General features: G+C 33.1%; 1 protein-coding gene across 4 annotated transcripts in view; it reads left to right on the forward strand.

Moving 5' to 3' along the window:
* LOC140441409 (sorting nexin-13-like) overlaps positions 1-24,943 on the forward strand; it is a 1,016,720-nt gene that overhangs the window by 215,603 nt on the left and 776,174 nt on the right. For all 4 annotated transcript variants that reach the window (XM_072532120.1, XM_072532123.1, XM_072532119.1 and 1 more), the window contains exon 4: positions 2,704-2,856. In XM_072532120.1, coding sequence (XP_072388221.1) covers positions 2,704-2,856 — 153 coding nt within the window. The remainder of the gene's footprint in view (positions 1-2,703; positions 2,857-24,943) is intronic.

A 24,943-nucleotide genomic window follows, 5' to 3' on the forward strand; every position in this document is an offset into this window, starting at 1 on the left:
TGACTGCAAAATTCGGAACAAAATCTCGGAGCCAGTTCGCCGTCCCAATAAAACTTCTCAGTTGTACGGATTTGGATCGTTGAAAACCTTGGATTTTCTCACAATGTTTTTCCAAGGGTTGGGTATCTGTGTCGGTTACTTTGTGGCCCAAATACTCTAAAGTGTTGGTAACAACTATACTATACAACTATAAAACCAGTGAAGACTGATGTAACCAATTTTTGGAAGGCTGCAGGTCCATTTTTGAGTCCGAATGGCATAACTACTAACTCATAAGACGATCAGTCGGGTAGACTGAATGCTGTCAGCGGAATCGAATCTTTGTGTAGTGGTATTTGCCAAAAACCACTCTTCAAGTATAAGTCGAAAATATTCTCGCCGTTCCCAGCTCTTTAATTACATCGTGGATTGGCGGCAGGGCGGAGACCTCGTCAAATGTTATCTTGTTGATTTTACGATAATCAACACAAAATCGAGGTGTGCCATCCTTCTTCTTGACGATCACCACTGGGCTGTTATAGGGTGATCGACTTGGTTGGATGACACCTGCTGCAAGCATCTCCTGGACTTCATCGAACATGACTTTTGTCTTGGCTGGAGAACATTTAAATGGCTTCGTATTGATCGGCCGTGTGTCTGTCAGCTTGATTTTCATCACCGTGTCTCGGGTAGTGGGTTGCTTAAGTTTTTCATCAAAGACGTTTTCATACTCCTGCAGGAGTTCCCTTACGGTTGGGACTACAAATTGTGGAGCTTGTTCATCTTGTGTCTGTGAGTTGCGTAGAGTTGAGTCTTTGAGTTGCATTGTCTGGCTGAATGCGACTTCCAGTAGAGGACTTTTCGTGATTCTTTTTCCACGTGTAGTCATTTTCGGTTAATGTCTATTAGTACCTCTTCTTTTTGGAGCCATGGCATACCCAGAATTAGATCTTGGTTCAGATCTTTGACAATGGCACATCTCATTGTGGACTGGAAACTTCCAAAATCGATAGTGACTTCGACTGTACCCTGACTGTGTGTAGTGGTGTGTTTGCAAGCCAACTGGACCATTCTACGCTGTTTGTGTACATCTGCCGCTTGAACCAAGTCGGGGTTGATATAATTCATCGATGCACCGGTATCGATGAGGACCTGAACTTTCTTTGAATTGATGTTCGCATCGATTCGTGGCAGATTTGAGACCTTCTTGGCATTGATTGGATTTATTTGGGGCACCGCATCTGGAGAGAGGCTTAGTGGGTGCCCTTCTCGTCGTTTTCCTGGTTGTTAGGCTGTTGGCGGGGTTTCGGCGTCGGTTTCTGAGTTGGATTTCTATTTCTCCAATTATCTATAGTCTCAGAAGTTCTCGGTTGCATTTGTCAATATTGTCCCCGGCTTGGTTCTGATTCGGCTGTCTTGCGGCTTTTGGTGGGTCAGGTGACGCCGTGAAATGTTTTCGTTGGCTTGAAATTCTTCACAAATTCGCCTGGTCTTCTTCAGTTCTCGGCATATTGTTGCGGAGATGTTTTCTGATTTCTGGGCGAATCAGATTCGTAATGGCCGTGCACCTTTCTTCCTCGTCGATATGGGGTAGTAATCGTCGAAAAAGAGCCATCTTTCTTGAAATGAATTCTGCTATTGGCTGATATTTTTGGTGATGTCCGTATAGCTTGGACATTAGTGATGATCTCTTTGTATCAACATGGACAAAACTGAAGCCAGGTCTGGGGTGTGGGTATCTTCTGTTAGTTGGGCGCCATGTCGTACGGCCGTAGTGTCCTGGAGGACAATCTGTGTCGTGATTGGTCATTTTGGCGACAGTAGTGATGTAGAACCAGTTGCAGTACTTCACCAATATATCGTTGAGCTGCCAGAGTACCGTTAATAAGAACTAGAGATGATGTGCTGCCCAAACATATACCACCCCAAACCATAATGCTTGGTTGTCTTGCTGTATGATGTTCAACAGCCCAGTTTATATTTCATCTCTCACCTCGAAAACGTCTTACCCTTATACCCAACGGAGTCACCCAAACAAAACCTAGATGAATCACTAAAGCACACAAAATTCCATTGGCCATTCCAGTTTTGCCGGGCTCTGCACCATTCTAAGCGTCTAGCATTATGCTGTGGTGTCAAAGGTAACACCATAAGCGGACGGTAAGCTCTCAGTCCCATTCCAAATAATCTTTGATTAACTATTCTTCTTTATACTACGCTTCCTGTAGCTTCAACTTCAACCTAGGAATGCGAGACCCTCCACGACACCGATAAGTCTCATCATTGGACCACCTCCTTCAAACTCTTAACGCCATTATTGGATTAGTTTCAACTCTTCGTGAAATTTCCCGTAAATTAAAACCGGCATCTTTCATTCATAAAATGCGTCCTTTTTCGACGCATTTTTACATAATTGCCGACGGCTGCGAACTTTTAAGCATTTTAAATTTATAAGTCATAAACAATCCAAAATGTTTAAAAACTACATATGAAGTAAGTTAAATACACAAAAATAACCTTTCTTATGTTTTTTGTTTTTGCAAAAAAAAGAAAAAAAACTTCAGTTAAAGAAAAGATAGTGAGGTAAAAACTTTTCACATTTTTATATTTTTAGATAAGACTTACAAAGAAATACTTCTGATTCAATATTCAGTGTAAATATTTACTTTATATCAATTGAAAAATATCACTTATTTTTACAAATTCGTTTATTTATTATTCTAGATCAAGAGAAAGTTATGAAACATTCTAAATTTTCTGTAAGTGATGAAAAAAAGAATATCTCGTTAGAAGACCATTTTTTTGATTTAGAACACCAAATGGAAGAGGATACAGTTTCCAGGGACTTGTTGTGCAGGAATTTAGATATTGAGAAAGGTAAATTTTTAATGACGTAACACTGTAATCCAACATTATTAAATTTGTATATTTTTTAAATTATCATATATTATTGGGAATAATCCACAAAAATTATAAAATCATTCTTTTTTTGACGTTTCGAGTAGTTTTGATATTCAAGTTTTAAATTAAAGAAACTTTCTGACTTTAATTAATTGAAAATGAAAAAGTGAATTTTCCTATTAATTGACTTTTTCTACCCATATTACCAACTCGATGCATATTACTAATATTGACAAATTAAACATATTATTAAATAAATAAAATAAAATAAATTTTAAAGTATAAGACTTAACGCATTAGATGCCATTATTTTGAGTAGTTATGAGTATTACATGTTATGCAAAAAAAACAACAACAAAAAAAACATTTATAAATGACTGCAAAAATCAGGGTTTTTTTGAAATTACTTCGGTCAGTTCTTTATGGATTTTAATCTGAAATCGCCCAAAATAAAGAACATTTTATGATGTGCAACTTTTATTTGAACTATTTTTTTTTACAAAATGTATAAGAAACGCTTTATACACAAAAACTATATTTTTTACTTTTTACCGTTGTTTAAAAAAACAAATCAAAATTTGCTATACTTCTTCACATTATTTTTATCAGCTACCCCTCATATACCTTTTAGAATCTGTTAATATCTGTAAAGATATTTTGAGCTTTTTTTTTCTTGACTGGGGTAGACCATCTAAAGTGAAAAACTGAACAAATTACTGATTTCGCGTAAAAATCTTATACAGATTTTCTGTAGTTTCTAAAAGGTTTATGAAGGGTAGCTGATCAGAAATCCGTGAAGACCTACAACTGATTTTGCTTTATTTGTTTTTAAACAATCTTAAAAGTAAAAAAAAAATGTTGCCTATAAAACGTTTCTTATACACAAATGAAAATTGAAATTGAAAAATTTTTCAAATAAAAGTTGCAGACCATAAAAAGTTCTTTATTTTAAGAGTTTCCAAATTAAAATACATAAATAATTGACCGATATAATTGCAAAAAAAAACCTTATGTTTGTAGTAATTTATAAACGTTTATAACTTTGTTTTTTACCTAACGACATGTTATATAGCTAGATACTTTTACTTATGGCATTTAATGAGTTATTAAAGTGTGCTAAATATCAACCATTGACGAAATTCGTGTACCCCCCTACAAATAAATTGTCAGCAGGACCCTGGTCTTCCTGGCCTTTCGGCATACGACTAACCCCTCGAGTCCGACACGATTTGGGGGTGGCGCGTTGCACGAAGCATCGCGGGGCTCCACCCTCCTGGGAAAGGTGAACGCAAGTCGAGAGTCGACCTCGCACGTTTGACAGGTAGCCGCCGAAGAGCTCTCCTCTACCACTCTTAAGTCTCCCAAGGTGAGTACGTGACGTAATTCCACGCCCTTAATGGGGAAAGTGTGTATCAGGGACGCAGCACGTTTAATAACCTCGCCTTGGTTCTGTGGAATGAGAGTAGAGTGGTCACACGAGAGGCTCGTCTCGGATACTAGGAGACCGGTGTAGACCGGTGACCGTAACGCCAAAGCGCCCTGCGTGCGTTTCTACAAACCCGACACCTCGAACGACGGCTCTCCATCTCTTCATTCCTTCCCATTAGTCGCCTCTTACGACAGGCAGGGATACTTGCCCCGGTTGTATTCTTGTCTCCGCGAGCTGGACGGAGAACTGGCTAAATCTCAACCAGACAAGGTTAACCGATTATTTAAACAACTGTACTTGCCCAAACAGTGACTCCAAGTCTTTTGTAAATTGCAATCGATTCGTTGCTACTTCAGTTTTAGCGTATATTAAAAAAACTTCACCATTTTATTAAATTATTTATAAAAAACTAGTTTGAATAAGTGCTGACTTTTTAGCTGCTATATTTATAATAACTTTTATATTTTTTATATCACACACATAAGTAAGCTTAATGAAAAGCAGGAGAAAAACATACTTCCTAATAAAAACAGAAATTTATATGACCAATAAGAACTAAGATAGCATTTTATTCTTAAAATCATATTTCATTGTTTATTAACATTAGTACATGAAAATTGACAGGATTTTAAATAAAGATCTATATATATATATATATATATATATATATATATATATATATATATATATATATATATATATATATATATATATATATATATATATATATATTTATATATATATATATATATATATATATATATATATATATATATATATATATGTATATATATATATATATATCCATCGATATACCATTTTTGGTTTTCTGTTTTGCGAGACATGCCATTACTTTTTACTTTTATTATTCACTCGCATTATCCTTTTCCATTTGTTTTAATCGTTTCAACGTTTGGCATTCCTTTCCCCAGGTAGCTGTAGCTTCCTCCGTGGTTGGTGTTAGTTGTTGCCCTGGAAACCATCAGGGTCTTCTAACTCTAATGCCACAAATTGGTTGCATTGCTCCTGTAGTGATCCTTTCCCAAGTTAATATGCTCCTTTTCTAATTTGGCTGCACCGTACTGAAGACGACCAATAGTCAGAAATACGTATATACGGTTGCCTTCCATCGATATACCATTTTTGGTTTTCTGTTTTGCGAGACATGCCATTACTTTTTACTTATATATATATATATATATATATATATATATATATATATATATATATATATATATATATATATATATATATATATATATATACATCCCACTATCGTTTTAAGCTCTTTTCACGTTGCAGTAATTTAGCATCACCAAGAAATGCTATCATTTTCTATTTATAAGTCGTGTATGTTCGTTTAGTGCACCTTTGTAGGCTTGGCACCGTTGTCGGTTTTTCAATAATCCGATTTTTTTATAAATTAAATTTTTTACATCAAACCATCATTTTAACATTGGGAGGTAAAATTACTGTATTTGGTATCATTTTAAAGCCAATAGATGTTGCCAGTGTTAATACTTAAATAATATTCGAAAACATAAAAATATCGATCGGTTTGGGTTCAAATGAAGACATTGAAACTACCTGCCGACCGGCTGGGGTCAACCAACTAGTTTTTTTATATCAACGTTCAGTTGTTATATTTATTCAGTTTAGATATTTTTTCCCAGAGAGTTGTGTAGAGGAATATTTTACATATTTCAATTTCCAAGCAGTTTAATCGAAGCTATCAGTGAATAGTTTAAGATAAATATTAGATTTTTATGGGATTAGGTCAAAAATATTGGTTGTGATTGGGATGAGAATCACATTTTTAATTATTTAATGTTTAAAATTTTGATTTCAATTCAGGAAATCGTTCTCAAAAAACGTTTTTTATACAAAATGTGTATACACATTTTTACATCATTTGTACAATAAACAAGGTTAAATATTGGAAATCGTATCGTTAAATATTAGTTAATTAAAAATGTAATTTTCATCTCAATATCGACCAATAATTGTGGCATAATCACATAAAAAAATAATATTTGACTTTGACCATGCCATAAGAAAGTAGTTAACGGAACCTCGCTAAATAGTTTTAAAAAATCTTACAGAAATTTAAATTCTAAATAGTATGAGGGGTAGCCGACGACAAATTCGTAAAGACGTACAGTTGATTTTGCTTTGTTTTTTTAAACAATCTTAAAAGGCAAAAAAAATTTTGCTTATAAAACGTTTTGTATAAATTCTAAAGAAAAATAATTTAAATAAAAGTTGTAGACCATAAAAAGTTTTCTATGTAGAGAAATACCAAATTTAAATACATAAATAATTGAGATAATTCCAAAAAACCATAAACTCTAAGATATTATATGTTTGTAGTAATTTATAAATGTTAATAGTTTTTTGACTAACTACAGATAATATAGCTACTTGAAATCATGGCAATTGATGAGTTATTAAAGTGTGCTAAATATCAAGCAGATCAAAAAATATTTTACAATTTATTCAATTTGTTTATCACAGAAAGCGATTATTTAAATAACTGTACTTGTCCAAACTCGTATGACTCTATAAGTATTTTGTAACTTGCAATCGATTCTTTGCGCTTTCAGTTTTAGGGTATATTAAAAAAACTTTTAACATATTATTAAATTTTTTATTAAAAACCAGTTTGAATACGGGACTTTTTAGTTTTTAGACCACTTAACGTTTTTTTAGTTTATTTGACAAGTGAGGATTCGGTTATTTCTTCATATGGGCTATGAACAATTGTCTAGTCAAGTCAACACTATTAGAGAAGTTACCTATACTTTTCCAGTAGTCATGCAGACGGTTCATTTTAATTGTCCCCATATGGAACATAAGCTCGAGAAAAGTCTTAAATTCTGTTTGTGTTGTCTCTTTCCAAAACGCAATCCTCGATTTTTCTGAACGACTTTGTGCAAGTATTTCGTCAGTCACTTCCACCATTCATTTAATCTACATCGTCCTCGCCCGATGCTTCTAACAATGATTGTAATTCAGCAGTGGTCAATCTACGTTTATGTTCACATCTACCTTTTTTAGATGTCGAAGGCATATTATTTACATCTATTTCTTTATAAATACTATAACTCACTTTTACGGAGGTAATTAACAATAAAACCGTTCTACTGGAAACTATCAACTTACGACTTCCAATACTATAAGGCCACTTGAGGCACAATACGTTTTTACTCAATAATAGTTCCTGTATAAGTAAAATTGTTTTTAAATGTGCTTCATTGGAGCACACTAGATATATTTCAGTTTTGCCATCACATTCTTCAGAGTATGTTTTAACTTTTTTAACTTTTCTATCGGCCTTTCTACTAGTCATGCTTCTTCTTAAATCTTTGTAACATCTTGTACACTTTCTTCTCTTTGTATTATCTACATCGCTTTGCCTTAGATGGTATTTTTGGGTGTAACTGGTCATGAGGGTTACAACATTTCTTTATTTGTAAATGCCTTCGCGAACTCCAGTCTGAACTCAAGGATAGGTTGTCGCTTTTTTACGTTTTCTATTATTTAGCAACTAAGCATTGACTACTGCGGTATTAAATATTAATTTCATTGCCACTTTCCGGTACCACTTCAGAATTTTGCGTATTGGGCTTTGGTAAGAAGCCACTTGATCACTAAAATCAACACTCTTTTTCACCAAGTTATAATCGAGAATAATTTGTGGTTTTAGTACTTGTGTATAATTTTTCTTTTTATTTGATTAAACCAAGATACAACTATTATGTTTAAATGTTGCAAGGATTAAAACTGGTCTTTTGTCGACCCATTTCATCACTCGTAAAATCAATAATGGGGTTAAATTTCATCGAGAGTAACTGGTTGCAACTTTTTTAATCGAGATTTTAGTTTTACATGTTTTTAGAGTAAAACATCTGCACATGAATAATTCGTTTCTTGAACAATGATTTCAATTTATCGACCAATATTCTAAAATAAGGTGTTATTACGTCGTCCGGAATATTATAAACTGGTTCTCTTTCATAAAGCATTGGAAATATGGTTTACACTCTATATTTAGAAAAATCTTCTACTACAACTCTTGTTCAACCTAAACTAAATTAATACACAAAACAAATGAATCTATTTTTTTTATAGAAATGCAGATTCCTGTCGGCTTTTTATCAGTGCGGCATGAGTCACTGGTGTCTCGTATATCTGGACCTCTTATCGCATTACAAACGTAATTCTTAATTAGCAGTGCGGTACAAGATACATTTATGTCGTATAATCTGAAAGCCGTAATAAGACCATAAGACCGTATGTTATAAATAAATATATTCCTAAAAGAATTATCTTGAAACATGAAATAAATACACTAAAAAAGTACAATATTAAGTGTTATTTAAAAAATGGTATGTCATTCACGACGGGCGTACAGTTAAAAACAAAAGTTTTCAGTGTTCTATTGCTTGATTATTATTATCTGGTATTCTGAAAATGTTGACATTTTTTCCTGGTCTGATCTTCCTCAACTAACGCCATCTTTCTTAATTTGTGGGTTGTGTTGTTCAGGTCTCTTTAAGTGTTTTTGTTGGTATCCATACTGAACGATCTTCTTTAGACAATGTACTAATGTAGTGTTCAAATGTGGCATTGCGTGCGTCATGTAGCGCTGATGTTAATTGTCTGATTAGTCGATTATATTTGTGTTCGTCATTAAGATTTCGGCTTCTTGGTCATCTAACTCTTGCTCTTCATTTTTCGACTATTAGTTGTATAATATAATTCGGAGTGTTACTTGTGTTTTATTGATTTGGAATTGTTAATCGTGTAGCTCCATATGAAATAGTAAAAGATGAAAACGGCAGCATATTCATCCATAAAAAAAGGAAACTCGATAAAGATATCTGAAACAACTGTTTTATGTTATAAGAGATGAAATAGTCCGAAATTGCCAGGTGAACAGGGTACTATAAAGAGGAAGTAGAATTAGCTATGAAACAGCTTAAATGGGGAAAAAAAGTAAGCTTAGACCAAATACCAGCAGGAATTATTCAACTGGGGAAAAAATTAAACGGATAACAATATTCACTCCATTTACAGAAAAGGGGGTGACCCGCATAAATTTTAAGAACTTCTTTAATAGCCTCCAGTCGACAATTTCCTAATCATGTTTAAAAAACGTACGGAATGCACTGTATATACAAACCCAAACCGTCAACATACTTGTTGTTGCAGTTATGTATTACGATCAACTTAAAGGTTATGCACGACTCCCCTCGTATAGGTACACAGGCATGCACCCGTGCGGGAGAAAAAAGATTTGTCATAACGTTACATTATGTCACATTTTAACGTTGAATATTTTATGGTCCCCTTTGGATTATAAAACGAATGATCGACTTTTTCTCGCACAGATCCCGCTTATGTAACTTTACAAAGCGAGTCGTTTGCTGGGTATTAAAGAAACGTCTATGGCCATCATATAATTTTACGCTATTTCACGTTCTACGACGCATTCCACGTTTGACACACTGTCTTGTTTAGTTTTCTGTCATTTTATTTGTTAAATCCTATCTCATTCTCGTCACAGCGTCAAGGAGCAGTAAATGTGTGCAGTGAACGGGAGGAATATGTTTAACAGTGAACGTTGGAGATTTTTCGAGTCTTTCATATTTTCTTCTTTGAGTGCCTCTCCTATCGGAGATTGGATATCATTAGGGCGATTCTAATTTTATTTACTGCTGTTTTGAATAATTCACTCATCACTAACTCATCAGGTGGCCAAAGTGTTTAAGTTTTCTCTTTTTTATATTCAGTATAACTTCTGGATCGTTATGTATTCTACGTTTTACCCCTTCATTTGTAATTTTATCCACTCAACTTATTTTTAGTATACGGCAGTAGCACCACATCTCAAAGCTTTCAAGATTTGTAACATTCTTCTGTTTAAGAGTCCATGCCTCAACACCGTAAAGCTAAGTACTGAATACATACTAAGTAGTTAACTAAAAGTGGACGTATGCAAAGAGATGTATGACGTAATCGTATGGTATTCGCTAAATCCTGTCACGTAATATGCCACATACCTCTGTGAGTAAATTCGTTTTATTGCTGCCAGTTTAAGGTATTATTATATGCAGCCATGTTGAATTTCTCTCCACTATCGTATTATCTTCGTTAAATCCTATCATTTTAGGCTCCATATATCCTGATTAGACCTATAGGACCGGAGATACGCAACTAAGGCTCTTTTGGCATGACATATATAGGAGCAAAGATATATACCTAAGGTCCTTTTGACGTGTTGATGTATTTGATTTCTACGTCGTAGTATTCTATTGGTTAAATGTTACCATTTGAGGTACTGTACGTCACGATTGGACTAATAGGATCGAAGATACATAACTAAGGCCCTTTTGCCAGGCTACTCTATTTAGGTTTTGTATCTCATTGTATTCTACTAGTTTAATTCTATCATTTGAGGTACGAAACGTCACGATTGGACTAATAGGACCGCAGATACATAACTAAGGCCCTTTTGATAAGCTGATGTATTTTATTTTTCTATCTTATTGTATTCGATTGGTTAAATCCTATCATTTGAGGTACTGTACGTCACGATTGGGCTACTAAAAACGAAGATACGTAACTAAGGCCCTTTAACATTTTGCTGTATTTGATTTCTATCTCATTGTATTCTATTAGTTAAATTCTATCATTTGAGGTATCGTACGTCACGATTGGACTAATAAGACCGAAGATACATAACTAAGGCCATTTTGACATGCTACTTTATTTAATTTTTATACCTCATTGTATTTTATTAGTTAAATCCTTTCATTTGAGGTACTGCACGTCATGATTGAACTAATAGAACTAAAGATACACAACTAAGGCCCTTTTGACATTGTTCTGTATTTGATTTTTGTATCCCATTGTATTCTCTATGTTAAATCCTATCATTAGAGGTACTATACGTCACGATTGGACTAATAGGACCGAAGATACGTGACTACGGCCCTTTTGACATGTTGCTGTATTTAATTTTTTTATTTCATTTTTTTCAATTCGTTAAATCCTGTCATTTGAGATACTGTACGTCACGATTGGACTTAAAGAAACGAAGATATATAATTAAGGCCTTTTTGACATGCTGCTATATTTGATTTTTCTGTCTTATTGTATTTTATTGGTTAAATCCTATCATTTGAGGGGCTGTACGTCGCGACTGGACCAATTGGAGCGAAGATACAATAGGTAGTTGCAATATATCATAACCCGTTACTTTTAACCAACCATGATGCCAGAATGATTTGTGGATGAAAAGAATATATATATATATATATATATATATATATATATATATATATATATATATATATATATATATATATATATACAGGGTGGTCCTAAAGTAATTGTACAAACAGAAACCATAGATTCTGCACTTTAAAATATTACGATTTAAGCCAACTTGCTTTAATAAAATGTTGATATTAAGAAAGATACAGGGTGTTAAAGTGGAAATTTAAAATTCTATTTTTCGCTATAACTTTTACGTTTGTAAATATTTTTGGACAAAAATTTATAATTGGACGCTTTTAAGTAGGATAAATTATAATTTTATACATAAATTAATGTTACTGATAGATGGCGCCACATATGCCACAGGTGTGGCATAGACTTGCGCTTAACTTTTTTGCTCTTGAAGTTACCTCTATTTGTGTTAAAAAATATTAAACATACATTATTTTTACAAAGAAAAGGTATACTTGTTAGTAACCTCAAAATTTAACCGTTTTCGAGATAATCGCATTTTATAAGTCAGCTGCCTCATAATTCTTAGTTGTGATATTTGTGCGGTAAAGCACTCAATACCTGTAGATAAGCATAATTCATAGTTTATTCTTATTAAAACAACTCAAAGATGATAATGTAACATTACAAAATTTTTGTTGTGGCTGCTAAATGTCTTATTGGATAAAATATTCTTCATCTTCTTCTTTAGGTGCCGTGTCCGTATTCAGACGCTGGCCGTCATCATGTATACAATTTCCCTTTTCTATCGCTTCTTAAATTTCTATACCTACTGGCGTTGTATTACTTTTTCCCTATTGTAAAATGCTGAAAAACCAAAATATATGGTTTATGTAAGATGGTACACCACCACATTCTAGAGAGAAGGCGTTGAGAACATAGTTAAATATACCTTTTCTGAACGTTGGATTGGACGTGGCAGTCATATTCCTTGGCAATGTGGTGAGATATTGATATAATTATTTAATTTATAAAAAAACCCAAAATACTACTTATTATTCATTACGTAAATTGTTGTTTACCCATTTTTATTATGACAAATGGAAACTAAAGCACAGGTATGAAATAACACACGTGTCTTGTTTCATAATACTTTTGCTACAAATCTTACCTTAAAGACTCAGCATTTTTACAAAATCATCATCGTTGGCCTAATAACCGATATTGTTATAAATATAGTAAACAAACAGGCAATTTAGTTCAGCATAATATTAGTTCGTTAGTTTATAATATTCTCATCATTATCATAATAGTCCATTTGTTCGATATGTAATTATAGTTACTCGTAAGCTTATATGAGTGTATATAAGTAACCAATGAATGAGATACATCACAGTTTAATACATTATTTAACCTTTGCGACATAATATACTATAAGATTTGGATACAGATTCGTCCATTATACATTATAGCCACCACGTAGCCCAGAATTTAATCCGCTTGATTTTGGTGTATGGGGCGTATTAAAACAACGTGTCTATAAGAATGCCATAAACATTTGCAACCAAATATGGGAAGAAATAAATACTACAACAGTTTCTTTAGAACCAATGATGCTATTTAATATGAGATGATTTTTATGGAATATATTGACAAATGAATTAATGAAAATGGTAGACATATCGAACACTTACTTTAACAAAAAGTTTAGTAATTTAGTTTAACTATTTCTTAATTTGGTTTGTAAACAAAATGTTTTGATTACGACTATAATTTAACATAAAATATAAAATGTTTGATGTAAAATCCTATTATTCTGTTTTTTGTCATATCCTATTATTAATTATCCTGCTGATATATTTATTTTATTTAATATTTCGTTAACTATTAACTTTAGTTATTGGTATTTTATACCAAAATTTAGATTTATTAATGTTTTTGTCTATTTTTCCTTCGTTGCCTGGGGTAATTGCCTTAACTCAGAAATATGCAGCTGATTTGTAAAATGCGATTATCTCGAAAACTGTTGAGTTTAAAAGTTATTAACAGGTATACCTTTTTTTTGTTGAAATAATGTATCTTTAATATTTTGTATCACAAATACAGTTCACTTAAAGAGCAAAAAAGTTAAGTGCAAATTTATGCCACATATGTAGCATATGTGGCGCAATCTATCCGCTACATCAAAGTGTGCATCAAATTATAATTTCTCATATTTAAAAGTAGCCAGTTGTAAATTTTTATGCATAAATGTTTACAAACATAAAAGTTATAGCCAAAAATAAAATTTTTAATTTGCACTTTAACACCCTGTATCTTTCTTAATATCAACATTTTATTAAAGCAATTTAGCTTAAATCGTAATATTTTAAAGTGTAGAATCTACTGTTTCTTTTTGTACAATTACTTAAGGACCACCCTGTATATATATATATTCTTAAATTTACTATTTCATTGTGGGTAATATTATATTCAACAGCGATGCCAAATTTCTGATGCTAAAATGATTGATAATGAAAGTGGGATATACATTTTCATGTATATAATGGCAGCGAGTAAACGGTAAAACCCTGAACTAAATATATATAATATTTTCACTGTACCATCATTTTAGACTCAAACATTTTCTGGAATAAACTTGTGTAACTCAGTAAGGGATAAAAAGAGAAAGCGGATATTTTAAAATATCAACACGGTATCAACACTCTAATCAATGAGATGGTTAAAATTCTTGTAACAAGTACAGGAAAAAAGTTATTAAGGTCTTGTAAAGTAGCGTCGATATACAGATGCTACTTTACAAGACGATGCTAAATTCATGGTAAAAGCATAATGTATCGATGCGAAAATGATAGTATGATGTATATATATATATATATATATATATATATATATATATATATATATATATATATATATACATATATATATATATATATATATATATATATATATATATATATATATATATATATATATATATATGAAAATTACTGAGTTCTCGGGAAGAACCGCGTTGAGAATTTAAAACTCGACGTTTCGGCACCCATTTTGGAGCCATTATCAAGAGGGATACGGTTCGGTTCGAGTTCGGGGTCTCAATCTGCCTACTCCCCTCACTCGAGACGTACCAGTATCGTGTTCTATATTGCAAGAACTGTCTCTCGGCACTGAGGTCTCAATCTGCCTACTCCCCACTGTCGAGTGACAACCGGTCTTACCCTGTGTGGCTGCTTTTATACTCGCTGTATGCGCGGGAACGGTATGCGCTGACGTGGTCTGAACTGACGTGGCCTGAACTGACGTGGCCTGAGCGGTGTGGGCGGGAGGTCGCTGAAGAAGTCGTCGCCATGTTGCCGGCAATCGTTTCGCGTCATCGCGCGTGTTCAAGCTGTGAGGCCGTTTTTCGATTTCGATAGCTTCACGAATGATTCTCGCTTTTAATGAGCGGATGGGAGCGATAGTTTTTGCTTTTTCAAAATCTATTTTGTGGCCTGTCTGAATATGATGTTGGGCTAGGGCTGAAGTGGTATCGGAATGTTTGACTGATAGAGAATGTTCGTAAATACGGTTATGGATTCGTCGGTTTGTCTGTCCTACGTATGTACGAGGGCAACTGGAACAAGGTATCTCGTAGACCTTGTCCTGTGTTTCTGGGTCTTCCCGTCATCAAAGAGAGCTTGTAAGAAAACTCAAACTAACTAACCATTTTCGCATATTTATCGTCCTTACTCGACGCAATGAGTACAAGAAAGATGGTAGTTTATATAGGTAAATTGTTGATGCATAGTGGAATATAAATATTCCCAGCATCGCTCTTAATGGCTTGATTAAGCGTGAGTATACAATTTACTTTAATTGCTATCGACACATTTAACTTCATCTTTCATCACTAGATGTCTCTAGTAGCATACTCTGGTAATTATTTTTTGTATAATTGCCGAGTAGTCGGTGCGTTTTGGTTTAGTTTGAGTTTTCTTACAAGCTCTCTCTGATGACGGGAAGACCCAGAAACACGTTTTAGGGAGTGGTAAGGAACTCAAATTAAATCGAAACGCAACCATTTTCGCATATTTGTCGTCCTTACTCGACGCAATGAGTACAAGAAAGATGGTAATTTATATAGGTAAATTGTTGATGCATAGTGGAATATAAATATTCCCAGCATCGCTCTTAATGGCTTGATTAAGCGTGAGTATACAATTTACTTTAATTGCTATCGACACATTTAACTTCATCTTTCATCACTAGATGTCTCTAGTAGCATACTCTGGTAATTATTTTTTGTATAATTGCCGAGTAGTCGGTGCGTTTTGGTTTAGTTTGAGTTTTCTTACAAGCTCTCTCTGATGACGGGAAGACCCAGAAACACGTGTTAGGGAGTGGTAAGAAACTCAAATTAAATCGAAACGCAACCATTTTCGCGTATTATTATATGTTTATGTTTGGTTTGTCTCCACCATCGTATTCTGTCCGTTAAATCCTACCGTTTTAGGCTCCGTACGTCACGGTTGGACCAATAGGAGCGAGGATGCGTAACTAAGGCCCTATTGACATGCTGCTGTATTTTATTTCTATGTTTTGTGTGAATTCTATTAGATAAATCCTATCAGTTGAGGCACTGTATGTCACGATTGGACTAATAGAACCAAAGATATATAACTAAGGCCTTTTTGACATGCTGCTGTATTTGATTTTTTTGTCTCATTGTATTCTATTTGTTAAATCCTAACATTTGAGGTACTGTAGATTAATAGGACCGCAGATACATTACTAAGGCCCTTTTGACATGCAGCTGTATTTTATTTTTCTGTCTCATTGTATTCAGTTGGATAAATCCTACCATTCGAGGCGCTGCGCTGTACGTTAAGACTGGACCAATCGGAGCGAAGGTACAATAGGTAGATACAATTTATCATAACCCGTTACTTTTAAACAAAGCATGATGCCAGAATTATTGATAAAATTCGAAATTGTGGGTAACATTGTATTCAACAGCGATGCCAAATTTCTGATGCCAAATTTCTGATGCCAAACTATTGTTCATGAAAGTGGGATATACATTTTTATGTTAACATTTTCTGTAATAAACTTATATAAAAAAGTAAAAGATAAAAAAAACAGGTGTGGCAGTCCAGTGGGACTGCCGGTGGAAGTTACACTTCTATACACGCATTCGCGGTTACAAATTTATTTGGGAGTCAATCTGCACAATCATTACATATGTAATGCTATAGATAAGACATAGCAGAAAGAGAAACAGAATTAATAACAACTTACTAACAATTAATAACCAACTTTTGACCTGTAATAGGAGTATAGTAAATGAAGGATTGAATCAATATTTTGATGAAAATGTATATTTTTATTTTCATATATGTATGAAAGGAGTTGAATGCAAAAAATTTTTTACACATACTCTGCGGTAAAATTCATTGTTTATTTTTTTAATAATATAATAATACAATACAAATTAAAATGCAATATTCATAAGTATTTAAAAATGACAATAATATACATAAAAAAAATACACTACAATACAGTGCAACATAATTCAATATAATAATACAATACAAATTAAAACGCAATATTCATAAGTATTTAAAAATGACAATAATATACATACCTTTTCTACTTACGCATATATGTTTAATTTATCATGTAATAATATTAATAAAAAAGTCCTCCCCGACTGGGAATCGAACCCCGGTCTCCCGCGTGACAGTCGGGGATACTGACTACTATACTACCGAGGACATGACACAAAAGTATTTCAAAATTGACAGTTCTGGATCATACAGTGATTTATTGAGATTATTATTTTGAAATACAAAAGACTAATATAATTATGAACATTTAATAAATAATACAAAACATATCACATAAATAATAATATTAATAAATATTTTATTATATATATATAATATTATATGTATATATATATATATATATATATATATATATATATATATATATATCTTTATATAATATATATAATATTAAATTATATATACAAAAGGAACATTTTTATATTCGAGAGAGGAAGAGAGAGAAAATATATCTTCTGTCTCTCTCTTACTCATTATCTTACGTATGTAATGATTTCACAGATTCACTCCCATACAAATTTCCAACGTGGAGCGCGCGTATAGAAGTATAACTTCAAAAAGGAAGCTGATATTTTAAAGTACCAACACCGCATCAAATCTTTAACTATTGAGATGATTAACTTCTTGTAACAAGTGCAGAAAAAAAGTTATTAGGGCCATGTAAAGAGGTATCGATATACAGATGCAAATTTGCAAGACAATCTCAAATTAATGGATCAAATTTTGAAGTGTACATTCTACACTTCAAAATATTACGATTTAAGCCAAATTGCTTTAATAAGATGTTGATATTAAGAAAGATACAGGGTGTTAATGTGGACATTACAAATTTTATTTTTCGTTATAACTTTCATATTTGTGAACATTTATGCATAAAAATTTACATCTGGGTACTATTAAATATGAGGAATTATAATTTGCTACATACTTAAATGATATCGCTGATAGAGGGCGCCACATATGCTACATATGTGGCATAAATTTGCACTTAACTTTTTTGCTCTTCAAATTACCGATATTTGTGATAAAAAATATTAAAGATACATTATTTTAGCAAAAAAAAGGTATACCTGTTAATAACTTCAAAACTCAATAGTTTTTGAGATAATCGCATACAAATCAACTGCATAATTCTGATTTAACGCAATTACTCCAGGCAACGAAAGAAAAATAGACAAAAACATCAATACTTCTAAATTTTGATATGCAATACCTTTAATAAAGTTAATAGTTAACAAAATATTAAATAAAATAAATATATCAGCAGGATAATTTGTAATAGGATTTGACAAAGTAACAGAATAATTGGATTTTACATCAAACATTTTACGTTTTATATTAAATTAAAGTCATAATCAAAACATTTTATTTACAAACCAAATTAAGAAATAGTTAAACTAAATAACATTAAACTTTTTGTCAAAGTAAGTGTTCGATGTGTCCACCATTTTCTTTAATTCATTTGTCAATACATTGCATAAAAGATCGTCTTATATTAAATAGCATCATTGGTTCTAAAGAAACTGCTGCCGTATTTATTATAAGCATTTTAAGTATTATAATAAGTACTCTTTTGGGATTTTTTATGAATTAAATAATTATATTAATATCTCACCACATGACCAAGGAATATGACTACCACGAGCAATCCAACTTTAAGGAAAGTTGGTATTTAAGTATGTTCTCAGTGCCCTCTCCATATAATGCGGTGGTGTACCATTTTGCATAAACCTCATATTTCTCCTTAAATTTGATAACAATTTTTTCAATAAATCAATAAAATAATTTTATAAAAAATGTAAATAAATCTCACGAAATTACAAGGTAATTCGCATATCTGTAAAAAATGATTACCAATGGTTCCAAACCATACGTCTATTTAAAATTTAGGTTGAAAATTCCTTTCTCTCTCAATATGAGGACATTCAGTATCTCAGGAATGATTTTTCTTTAAATTAGAAAGACCGTGGTGTGTAAATGTAGCTTCGTTCGTAAAAATATTCTATCAGCGAATAAGAGGTCCAGATTTTACCTGTTTCGGATTTCATGTGCAAATCTACATGTTAAAGGTAAATCTGCTGACAATAGATTTAGCACACGTGTAAAATGGGGAGGATGAAAATGTTTACGGATCGTCAACGCCAACCATAAACTAGATATTACTTATAGAAAGGAAATTGTAAACATGATGACGGCCAACTTCTGAATACGGACACGGCACCTGAAGAAGAAGATGAAGCTTCTCTCCAATAAGAAACTTAACAGCCATAACAAAGCATTTTGTGATATAACATTATCATCTTTGAGTTGTTTTAATAAGAAAAAATTATTAATTATGCTTATCCACAGGTATTCAGTGCTTTACCGCACAAATATCACAACTAAGAATTATTATCCAGCTGACTTATAAATTGCGATTATCTCGAAAACGGTTGAATTTTGAAGTTATTAACAGGTATACCTTTTCTTTGTCAAAATAATGTGTCTAATATTTTTTTACACAAATAGAGCTTACTTAAAGAACAAAAAAAGTTCGCAAATGTATGCCACATATGTGGCATATGTGGCACCCTCTATCAGCTTGATCAAAGTATGTATAAAAATATAATTTCTCCTACTCAAAAAAATCCAATTGTAAATTTTTATCCATAAATATTTACAAACGTGAAAGTTATAGCGAAAAATAAAATTTTAAATTTCCATTTTAACACCCTGTACCTTTCTTAATATCAACATTTTACTTAAGGACCACCCTGTATATATATATATATATATATATATATATATATATATATATATATATATATATATATATATATATATATATATATATATATATATATAAGACATTGGCTTTGAGGTCAAAATATGACAGAACAGCAAGGCGAAATACCAACCTCTAGTGCAATAGAGCGGTACATTTAAAAAGTATGATAAATTTGGGTGACAACTTGTCATTAAAAAGCCAAAAAATGAAAGGAAAAGGTGGTTAAGATCACCATTATCCCCCCATTGATTGTTTTAGTAAACCAAAGAACAAAGCATGCGAGGTCAATCCAAAATATCATATATTATAATATTTACGTTGTGACTGGTTAGCCAGCCAACAGGTGGAGATTAATTCAACTTCCACAATCCAAGGTTCATAGTATTTGGAACTGTGAATGAAAAATATTCTATTAATCAGTTTCAATTTAAAAAAAATTACTAAACAAGTCAATCAAAAAACAATCAAACAATATATACATCCTGCTTTGGCATCGATACATTATGCTTTTAGCATCGTCTTGCAAAGTAGCGTCTGTATATCGATGCCACTTTACAAGACCCTAATAACTTTTTTCCTGTACTTGTTACAAGAAGTTTAACCAGCTCAATAGTTAGAGATTTGATACCATGTTGGTACTTTAAAATATCTGCTTTCTTTTTGATCCCTTACTAAGTTATATAAGTTTGTTTCAGAAAGTGTTTGAGACTAAAATGACGATGGTACAGTGAAAATATTATATATATTTAGTTCAGAGTTTTACCATTTACTATGCAATACTTTTTTTATCCGTAAATCATTCTGGCATCATGCTGTGTTTAACAGTAACGGGTTATAATATATTACACCTACCGATTGTATCTTCGTTCCAATTGGTTCAGTCGTTACGTCCAGCGCCTCAAATAATAGTATTTAACCAATAAAATACAATAACACAGAAACATCAAATACAGCAGCATGTCAAAAGGCCTTAATTATATATCTTCATTTATAGTCCTAAAAGGACCTTAGTCACGTATCTTCGGTCCTATTAGTCCAATCGTGACGTACAATAACTTAAATGATAGGATTTAATCAATAGAATACAATGAGATAGAAAAATCTAGTACAGCAGCATGTCAAAAAGGCCTTAGTTATATATCTTCGTTTATATAAGTCCATTTGTAACGTATAATACCTCAAATTATAGGCTTTAACTAATAGAATACAATGAGATAGACAAATCAAATTAAGAAGCATGTCAAAAGGTCCTTAGTTACATATCTTCGCTCCTGTTTTCCCAATTGTGCCATACAGTATCTGAAAGACTAGGATTTAACCAATAGAATACAATGAGATAGAAAAATCAAATACAGCAGGATTTCAAAAAGACCTACAGTTCCATCGGTCCATTTCCATTTTATTTTGTTTTTTAGAAGCATGTTTAGCGGTCCTGCTATTCGAATAGTTTTCTATGAATCGGCGGTACCATGAAGTTACTCCTAGGAAACGGCGGAGTTGACGCACATATTTCGGTGCTGTAAGTTTGGTTATAGCGCTGGTTTTCTCCGGATCGATTTTTATTCCTTCTGTCCCAATAACGTCCCAAGTACCTGAGTTCGGGCTGGCAAAATGTGCATTTGTTGAAGTTTAGCTGTAATCTAGCCTCTCACAGTCTCAGAAAGACTTCTTGTAGGTGGTTTAAACGCTTTTGGAGTGTTCGATATTATCACGATACTCTATATCTGGAGATATTACTTTATCCAGTAGGCGTTGGAAAGTTGTTCCAGCGAAGTGCAGGCCAAACGGAGTAGTCCTAAATTGAATAGTCACAAAGTGACCTTTTCCGGGAGCGCTAAATGCTGTTATTGGGCAGCTTGTATCTTCCAGATGTATTTGAAATTAACCTTGTTTTAGATCAAGGGTAAAAATGAAATTTGCCTCTTTAAGTCTATCCAGAATTTCGGATATTCCGGGTAACGGATATGCGTCTTTATCTGATAGCTCGTTGACCTTTCGAAAGTCGATACAAAATCTGTACGAGTTATTTTTTTTTTTTTTTTCTAACTAGTACAATCGGTGAGTTCCAATGAGTGGAGAATTCGTTCCAGTTCTGGAACTAATTCAATACTTAGACGAGAAAGAGTTTTTCCAAAGATACTTCTCGTCTAATTAATGTTTAAATGTCTATATCTATCCGCTGATTCGTTTTACTTTTGCTTTCTATTTCTGATTTGCTCCTCCAGTTGTAGCGTATATCCTCTTGGATAGAAAGCTTTCTTCAAATCTTCGCTGAAGTTTGTCCATGACTTCCATGACTTGTTTCGGTGCCATAGCAACGCATGGTCTCCTAGCAACTCTGGCAATGCTCTTAAATGATTGTTTATCGATCTCGTATGCTTGGCTTAATTCGTCTATCCTTTCTATAAAGTCTACTGCACTCCAAATGTTTTTTTATCGAAGTGCGTGTTCCACTGTCGTACTTTAATAACTCTGCTTGCGACATTTGTCTCGGTATTGTTGGGTCTTGTAATTGTGTTCTGATAATTGACTTCTTGGGTTAGTTCCTAGGGTTCAGATTCTTTGGAAGGTTTGACTTTTGGGATCGTACCTATCGGCTTGATCTTAGATCTTCTGCAGTTCCTTTGAAATCTAAGCCGACCTTTTCGACCTCGCGCTGTAATTCCTCTTCGGACAGGCGGTATATCCACGACGTACCTGTCGTGGCACCTGCTACTGAATTTGTGTCTTTTGTTGCTGGACGGAGAGGCATGCCATTTTTTGCTCGGCCGCCAATTTGTGACGCTTTACTTCTGCTCGGGCGCCGTTTGTGACGGGTAGCTCTTTTAGACAGCAGACTCAGTAAAACGCAGGTTTAAATTAAATAAAAATATATTCGAAATAAATAAATAACAAAATAAAATTAGATCCTAGGTAATGTATATAATGGGACATCATCGGTCTCAATGAAATAAGACGAAGAGGAGAAGCTCAAATTACTCATAAATCAGGAAATGTATTTTATTTTAGAGGTGAAGAAGACACTTCAAATGGTGGAGTAGGATAAATTATACATAGAAAGCAGACACAAAATATAGTTGAAATTATCAGATTAGTCCCAGGATTGTATATCTCATCTTCAAACTAAATTCAAGATATAACCTTTAGGAGGACCTCGAAACAGCTTTACATGCCGCACCAGCATATTATTAATAATTATGGGCGACTTTAATCCGAAAATGGTGTTTAAACAAGATGATGCAGAAGTAGCAAAGGAAAAGTATGGATATGGCGAAAGAAATATATGAGGACAAAGATTGCTGAACTTCTTACAACACCAGGAAAATTTATTCATGATGAATTCTTTTTTCGATAAAAAGCCTCAGCGTAAATGGATATGGATCAGCTTAGATGGCAGTGTCAAAAATGAAATAGATTATGTCATAGCAAACAGAAAATAAATAATCAAAGACATCGAAGTACTTAACAAATTTTCAATAGGAAGCAACCACGGATTTATCCGAGCTAAGATACTATTAAATGTCAAATTCGAAAGATTAAGGATGATCATAAAAACAAGAAAACAGAAATGGATTCCCCCAAAACACAACGACCTGTATGAAGATACACTAACCGGAAATATAGAAATGAAATAGAAGATGTCGATGAAGCAAATGATGGCATAATGAAGGCTCTAAAAGACACGGAAAGGAAGTGCTGCCCGACCGTTCTGTCCCATAAAGAAAAACTAAGCCAAATTATCAAAGAGCTAATAGGTAAAAGAAGACAGCTGACGGAAAAATACGGCTCCAACTACATATTGAAGAAATTGAATAAAGATATCCACCCGTCAATCCGAAAAGACGTAAGTGAAAACAATATAAGAGAAATTACTAAAATAATTCAAGAAAACAAAAGTTTAAAAGTTTTGAGGCGAAATACGAACCATATAGGCGACAAAAATATGTACAAAATAAAAAACAAAGATGGAAACATTACTACTGATAGAACCAAAATCCTTAAGGTTGTCGAATTCTTTTATCGCGAAATGTATGAGAGCACAGACAAAAGTCAAGATCAGCCCCTGCCCAAAATCACAAACCAGGGATCAGAGTTAATGCCAGAAATAGCTCCATACGAAATCAAAACGGCACTTCTATAAATGAAAAATAACAAATCCTCTGGCGATGGCGGAGTATTGATCGAAACGATCAAACTAGGTGGAAATAAAATTATCAAGGCTTTGGCCAAACTTTTTTACCGAATGCATCTACCAAGAAAAAACTCCTTCTCAATGGAAAAATGCAGTCATACAGAAATACAAAATAATTCAAATTCAATTCCAGTTTTACAGTCTTTAGTTGTGAATGCAAACTAATCCGGTGAAGACTGTTTAATGTCAAATCCATCACTAAATTCTCACTGTTAATATCAATTCCTCTGTACAGGTAATGATTTTCAAAACAATTCACAACATTGGAATGGAGCGCGCGAACAGCTGCCTGCTTTACAGCCAACCAAATCATCAAGCCTTCAGCCATCAAATAATAAGATATAGAGAAGTGTTTTTTTTTAAAACAGAAACTTTTTATTGAAAAAACAATTCGTAAAAATAGTTTTAACGGTCGAGGAAAAAGTGCAAATTGTTGTCTGGCATGTGAATGGATTATCAGACAACATGATTAGACAACAATTTGTACATATGTTTCCAAATAGGCCGGCTCCAGCACGATCAACAATTCATTCTATTATACGTAATTTTTTTTACTTATGGATCCGTGTTCGCTCCAAGAGGAGTTCGTAGACAAAGGGAGGTAAATTCAGATTTGGAACTAAGGGACACTTTGATTTGTGCAAGTATTGAGCAAAATCCTACCCAATCAACATGTCGTCTCGAAGAACAATATGGAATTTCAAGATTTAGAGTAGGTAAAATTTTGAAAAGACATGAATACCGTCCCTATAAACTTCATAAATCCAACGAACAATTCCCTGGGGATTAATATAGACGTTTAGGATTTTGTCAAACTGCAATGGAAATGT

Source organism: Diabrotica undecimpunctata, chromosome 5 (assembly GCF_040954645.1).
Source record: "Diabrotica undecimpunctata isolate CICGRU chromosome 5, icDiaUnde3, whole genome shotgun sequence".
NCBI classification, from domain to species: domain Eukaryota; kingdom Metazoa; phylum Arthropoda; class Insecta; order Coleoptera; family Chrysomelidae; genus Diabrotica; species Diabrotica undecimpunctata.